The 7,354-nt window shown below is 37.6% G+C and overlaps 1 protein-coding gene across 5 annotated transcripts in view; it reads right to left on the bottom strand.

Moving 5' to 3' along the window:
* Nucleotides 1-527: 527 nt before the first annotated feature.
* The window catches only part of MAP3K2 (mitogen-activated protein kinase kinase kinase 2), a 61,838-nt gene continuing 55,011 nt past the window's right edge, over nucleotides 528-7,354 (bottom strand). For all 5 annotated transcript variants that reach the window (XM_055717497.1, XM_055717496.1, XM_055717499.1 and 2 more), the window contains exon 17: nucleotides 528-6,523. In XM_055717497.1, the coding sequence (XP_055573472.1) occupies nucleotides 6,298-6,523 (226 nt within the window). In that variant the 3' untranslated portion in view covers nucleotides 528-6,297. The remainder of the gene's footprint in view (nucleotides 6,524-7,354) is intronic.

The raw sequence follows: 7,354 nt of genomic DNA, 5'->3' as shown, positions 1-7,354 counted from the left end.
TTAAAAAACAAGTTCATAAAAATGTAGAAATGAAATTGTGGAATAAGATTACTGGGATATATACACACACACACATATATTCAATGCATACACAGAATTACAAGGGGTTTTGTTTCTTTCTTTGTTTTTAAGTTTGGAAGGTTGTTAGACAAACGGAACTAGTAAGCAATGCTCAACTCCTGAGTTCCTCAACCAAGATAACCGTAGGCTAATTTTTTAATTGTTTTTATCCTTTTTTATACACAAGATATTCCATGTAAAGCAGCAACAGCAGTGCAGTTACTGGTAGCAACATTTCAAAAGTAATAGAAAACCCATACATCCAGACAGTAGTACATTGCACACACACGTGATTCTCATACACCCATCAACAATTGGTCAGAGTATTAAATCAGTGTACAAATTAAATATTTCCAAAAATGTGCAAAAAAGTCAACGTTGATAGAAAAAAACACCTTTGTGTACATACATTACAAACTGTGCCCAGCATTCAACTGAGAGTAAAAACATTTACAGTGAGAAACTGATAGATTAAATAGAGAATTTAATGGCTACATAAAAATGTACATTAGATCAAGAGTAAATTTACAAATTTTTATTCATAGCTTCATGAAAACTAAAAGCCTACGCAATTCATCTAAGTCTCCTCCATGTATTTACAATGATATTCCATTATATGACTCCTGCGAGGTCTGAGATGACAGACACTATGCTCTAATAAACCGTTCCAATTTTGGGGCGACACCACCTTTTGCATTGGTATGAATGAGAAACAAGCACTAGGGAACTGACAATCTAATGCCTGTTAAGAAGACAAAATGCAATCCTTGTTCTTAAATCCACGCTATATAACCTCTGGGGAAAAGGATCGTCCAGTTTGGGGGTAAAAGACATGAAAAACCACTGAAACATTTCCCACAAATATCCACTCTGGAGTTAAGAGTATCCTTTTCCTTATCTCTTGACAGAAGACCCTGACCTCCAATCGTCATTGGCAGACTCAGCGTAAGGGCTGAAGCATGAGATCCAATCTTAATGCGTTTTAATCCAGTTCCTCTCCCTTTGAAATAAGTTTCTGAAAACTAGAACCTAGCCGAAGTGTGAATTACTAGCGTCGCTGCTTTGAAATGTGGAAAATTTCATTTCCTCCACCTCATCCGCGCCTTGAATATGGAAGTGTATATACTGCTAGGGAACACCCAAGGGCTGCTCCAGCACGCGGGGAGCTGCAGCATCCTGGGTGCAACAGACAGGGCCCCGGCGTAAAGCTGTAGGTGAACTCGCACCTCATTCAGGAGCGACCAGCAGCCACCACTTATGCTGTATTTAAGTTATGCCAACGAGAAAGAAAAATCAACCGTGCAGGCCAAGGTGGGGGAAATAAAAAGAAAAAGGAGCTCTTTTGTTTCTGATCAAGGATTCTGATTCACAAACCCTGGGCTGGTATCAGTTCTGCCTTTGGCGTGCATTTGGGACTCCTCCTGAACCCAGGTAACGGTGGGTGACATTTGGCTGTCACGTCGACTGCTTCCCAGCAGCTTTGAAATGTTCTCACTACGGTGCACAGAGCAGTTCAGGTCACAAACATACTTATTTTCATGGCATTCCTTACAAATCCCAAAGTTCAAACCTGGCTGTAAAAGTCACCAGGTTTAGTCACCAAGCTTACGCATTAATTTTAGAATGACAACAATAAGTTAAAGAGTTTTAAAAAGCAAACTCTTCATTTTAATGCTGGCATGAATTATGCACATCAAAACAGCAACTATAAACGCCCAAATCTCTTAGATATGGGCAGTGTCTATCACTTCTTACTAGCACCTGCTTTACTCAGCTAGCAATAGCTTACTGATGGATATATTCGTATCTATAAGTAACAGTATTAATCCATGAAACATCACTTTTGGCTATATGTATATGGGAATAGAAAAGCTTTGGTAATTGTACGTGATTTTACACTGCAGACTTGTCATGAACACAAGACAGCAAGTTACCAGCAAGAAGAAATGATACTGGCGGTATACTTTTGCTTTTCCAGAAACACCATAGGGACTTATATTCAAGCACACATTTATGCTTTTCTATATGCGTGACAAAGACTTTCAAGATTAAAAAAAGAAATTGTTATAAATAATTGTAGATCTGGCCGATTTGCTCAAGTCTCTGAAGCTGCAGTTAGACATCGCTCTATGTTGTCCAAAAGAATGGCTTGCTGTACCGCGCTGTACCTACAGGTGCTACAAGGCTTTCAGTCAAAACAACAGCAGGACTGGGATTATCCAAAAGGCACAGGAAAAAATTTCATGGGCACAAGGCCAGTTTAAGTCTTTTCTGGTATGTGCAGTGTACAATCTCCAAAAAGCAAGTAAAAAAAATGTGTATTAGCACAGGAAGCCCTCAGGAAGCGCTCCAAAAATAACTTTTTAAAATTCTGAATTTAAATGTCTGCCACAGATCATAAATAAAGTACACTTTTCAATGCAGTTTGGTGAATTCTACCTTGGGCACTTTGAAAAAACCCATACTCTAAGTCTGCTATGGTCACAGGGAATTGTATGACATATACTGAAATATGGTGTTCAAATACGAGCAAAATTAAGGCATATAGATAAAAAGGCACTAGCTAAAAAAAAGCAAGTAACTTCTCATTTTGTTCTACTGAAGGGACTATTTAGCTACAAATTGAATTGCAAATCAAGTTAAAGTTTTATGACTATATTTAAACTGTCAAGAAAAAAGTCTATGTAGATTTAACTTCACAGTTATTAGATCTATACCTTTTTAAGCTCTTGCATGGATATTTCTATCACCAAAATTAAGAATTATCAACTTGCTGTAACACAACTGAAACTTGCAGTTGTGCTCTAACAGGACTGTTACACTATTAAGGCTGTACTACAGAAGCAGCTTAACTTTTGTAACTTAATACATGCAACAGACATAAGTAAAATTCATTAGTGGGTAAGTCTTTTGAGAATAGGCATACTCACTGTGAACCGCTATCTTTTTTTTGAGAGCATAGCTTCATTGGGGCATTTGCAGAGAAGCAAAACAACTCTGTAACAGTATTGTTTCCAATGGCATTTTTTAGTAATTGGATTCAATAATTAAGACTGATTCATGATTCTAAAAATGCTAGTATCTTTGTCAGTAGCGTACAAGAAGTTGTGAGCAAGCGTATTTCCTCTGCAACCCTCCTCCAATGGACTTTTAAGCATGCAATTCCACGTGCCCTCTCAAATTCTAGAAGAATTAATTTGTTCATTGCTGTGCTAGTACTCAATGTGATTTACAGACATTGTATACAGAGACACTCCGTTATGTAACGCAGCTTGTTTTACTGCATTATCCCAACAGGGGATAAATACCAGCTGACCTTTTGGTATAAGTCAGATCTAGGCTTCATAATTAATTTCTAGCTGAAAACATTTAAGTTAATAACCATCTAATTCACTCTAAGCTGCTTAAGTCAGTAGACAAATTCTGCATAGGATAAAAAAAAAAAAGCCAGCTCAAGCCTAGTCTTTTGGTTAAATTCATAAAATTTTACTAGAATCACTGGAACTGGAAAACATCAGCTTCATTTAAGAATCACTGTCCTTATATTGGCAGCTTTCTTTTATGTCAAAGAAATTAAGGAAAATGCATCCTGCAAATTCTTTTTTTTTTTTCCTGGCTCCAAAACACACACTGTTGTCATGACTGAATGCCTTTTTTTATAAAAGGCACAAAAGCAGCAAACTTGATTATTCAGTAATTAAAAATCACAACGAGGAAGTGATATTGCAACATACATGAGCCATCATTGTCTCACAAAAAGGACACATTATAAGAAAACTAGATTCAGAAAAACCTTCAAGCTTCAGAGAGTGCAGTTTCTTTTTAGAATAGTATATTTAAATGTTATGAATGCTACAAGATAAACTTGGTTATGTCTTCTCTTTAATGTCCTTTTTTGGTAATATAAAATTTCCTTACCTGTTCAGATATCACTGTCAGCTACTGATTTTATACACATTGTCACCTTAGTTTTGGTACCTTCTTAATCTGTTTGAAATCAATCATTTCAATTACGTGATCTTTAAAATACCTACGTAAACTGTTAGGCTTTACATTAATCTCTGCATCCCTGCTGTCACAAAATTTTGCTTATGAAGCAAAAGTCCTTCACAGCCGAGTACACACCACTTCTTAAAGGCTGCTTTCATAGCTTTTATCTAGTAATGAAGCAAAAAAACCCCCAGAACATCAGTACAAGCTGACTTTCAGCCTTCTAAACTTTCCCTGGTCTGACTAGTTCTTCCCATGCTCCGAAAAACTTGCACAGTTGTGTACCCTGACTGAGAAAATTATAAACTGGGTAAAAGTCACATGTACCGAAGCAGCCATCACTCAGTCTCAGGAAAGATGGCCTCAAAAAAAATCATTATTACTCCACTACAGGTAAAGTGATTAGGATAGATCCATACTCCTGCTTAGGCTCTGGTACAAAATGTGGAAGTTAGCAGAATAAATTTGGAAATGTCATGAGTGAACTACCATGGGAATGGGTAAGCTTATTGTTCTTTCTCCATGCACTTCACAATGCTGATGGTCCTCTAAAGATGCCAAACAGGTGGAGCCTTGTCAGGGTGGACAAGTTTCACACTACCAGCCTGCTCTGCCTCCACAAAACAACAAAAGCAAGCAATGAATTATCCAAAACAGTATACATTATTTCAGTTCTGTAGTCCAATAGTTTATTTCCAAATGCCCTTTTAAATTATTTATGTTGTGTTCTTCTACAAAAATATGAGTTTGACTTTTCTGTAGTGAAAAGTCAGTTATTCACTACACCTGACCAGTACCTGGACTTCTCAGTTGAGAAGCAGTATTTCAAAGCTTTATTTTTGTTCTTTTATTATATTCTTTCAGAAATGGAAAAAGTCATTAACATAAGTTTTATAACAGTTGGAAACTGACAAACACCAATCATCTGGATTATCAGGCTGGAGTAATCACACCCATTTTATTTAATTGCTGGCTTTTTGTGTTTGGCCTGTTTTTCACAGTCTTTTGTTCTGTGCCTCCTTGCTCATGTGGATTCATCATCACTACCTTATTAAAAATATAACTGGAGTCTTATCTTTCTCAGTGACTTATCCCTGGTGTTAAAAGATGTTTAACTTTATTTCAGGAATGTTCAACACATCCTAGATGACTGAACTGTGTTAGCAAAACAATTTTAGTGCATAACGGGAAGAATTTTATATTATTCAGGCACTTGATGTTGACATACATTCCACCCTAGCACCTCTCAACAGCTTTGAAAATTTCTTAGAGCTCATTCTGAATCAAGTAACTCGTATACTGCACAAGGATTAGTCACTCCCCTTCCCCTCCAGCCATTCATGGGATTGTGGAGGAGAACTGATTCCCAACATTACTATTATTTCTTATCTAAGATACCCATCTCCCTCCAAGCTTATGCAACAGAGGTTCTCTTTGGCAGATACAGCAGTAGGCATTCTCCTAACTATTTACATCCAACAGCTGACCCTTGTCTATTACAGAAATTTTCCCCTTGCAGTATAGTAGCTCCTAGGAGTTGGGTCCATAATCTGTTTACCTGTAATTATTTTCCTATTAAGATAATACAACGTTCTACACCAAACCCTCTAGCTATTACAACAGTGTTGAGTTCTTTTTTGTTATTTTCTTTTGGTCACATAGAAGTACCGGTTAGACATGCTGCAGTACAAAGAGTTCCAAGTTCTTCCAGCTTTATCATTAACTCTCAGAACTGTGTGCTCCAGCTTAAGCTGCAAAATCCAGAAACTGATTAAAATGCTGAAATTTAGTAAGAACTTAGAACTCTCTGCTGCAAGTACCTACAATATCAAGAAGAATCACAGAGAAGTAACCTTCTTGTCCTTTAGCTGCATGTCTATTTTTCCCTGCACCCTGAGTCAGTCAGTGGTGTCAGAAAAAGTCACACAGTTCCTGACTGTCCAAGCATTTGTCTTTTTTTTTTTTTCCTCTTTAAATAAGGAACAAATATGTACTAAAGTGCTTTATCTACATGAACCACATCAGTACATCATAGAAACAAAATGTTCTAGTCCTGGTGGGAGTGGGGGAGAGAAGATTCTCATTTTAGATACAAAATTTAGATTGTTTACAATCTAAGTGAAACAAAGATTCAAGAGAATATCATCTCTCTTGTCTTTTTTCTCCTTTTTCTGTAAAAAATAAAAATAAAAGTGCAGTCAAATAGAAAATAAATGCAGTAGATGCAAGCTGAGTTGAGGCAGGCTGTTAGTGATAGTGTGCAAACGTGTGTCTTAGCAGTTCATCTGCAAACGGTCGCAGCTTGGCCTCGATAAAAATCCGTTTCAAGAAATCCCGAGCATGGTCGGAGACGTGAGGTGGTAGCTGGGGGTTGGTTGGCTGAGTGGCAATTTTAAAGATGGCAGCCATTGCTTCGAACTCTGCCCACGGGGGCTTCTCCGTGAGCATTTCTACCACTGTACAACCTACACTCCTGAAACAGAGGCAGAAGTGAAACAGCAGGTTACAAGAGAGTCATGCCCTTCTAGGAAAACAAGAAATAGAGAGCAACTGAAATACCACAAATAAGTAGAGTCCACTGCATGCTACACAGCAACTTCAGTGGAAAACAGGTGTTTTAAAACACCTGCGCGTGCATCTATACACTTTCTCAGTTACACAAATCACTACCTACATCTTCACTTCATTACTTCACTAGGCCAAAAGAAACTACCTCAGTGAAGACATAATTAGATAATTATCTAGGCAATACTAACTGCATTATGCCACTGCCGCTAGTCAGTGCCCAGCGGACTGGCAGAGGCCATGAGCACTACATAACCCTTGTACTCCAGCTGTTCAGACACCTGCAGGATTTGAATGAACTTGAAAGCTTTCTTGCTCATTAAGGCCTCACAGAAAAGGAAGAGGCCAGGAAGGCCTTGGGCATACTGTGTATATTGCTGGCTCATTGGAAATGCAGAAGTTATCATAATGTGCAAACACAACATGGCAGAGGAAAAGTTTAAACCCATACTTCAGTGGTATCTTCCTCTTTTAATCAAGGATACTAAAAATATATTTAGATTGTCAAACAAAATTTTAAGATCCTAAACAATGTTTGTATACAAAGGTTATGTTTAAAGAATTTACAAAAGCAGAATGGCATGCATATGGCCAGAAAATTTTTTTCTGTAAGTCCTGCAAGATCAGTCTCTTCCAGCAACAAGCAAATGATACTGCAAAATAGATAGGCTGGAAAAACTTCCCAATTTTCAGGAAGTTTTATGGTTTTTCAAGATGCTTGCAAGAAGTTTTATGACTA

This window comes from Falco cherrug, chromosome 8 (genome assembly GCF_023634085.1).
Source record: "Falco cherrug isolate bFalChe1 chromosome 8, bFalChe1.pri, whole genome shotgun sequence".
NCBI lineage: Eukaryota > Metazoa > Chordata > Aves > Falconiformes > Falconidae > Falco > Falco cherrug.
This window is presented reverse-complemented; position numbering and strand designations above follow the sequence as displayed.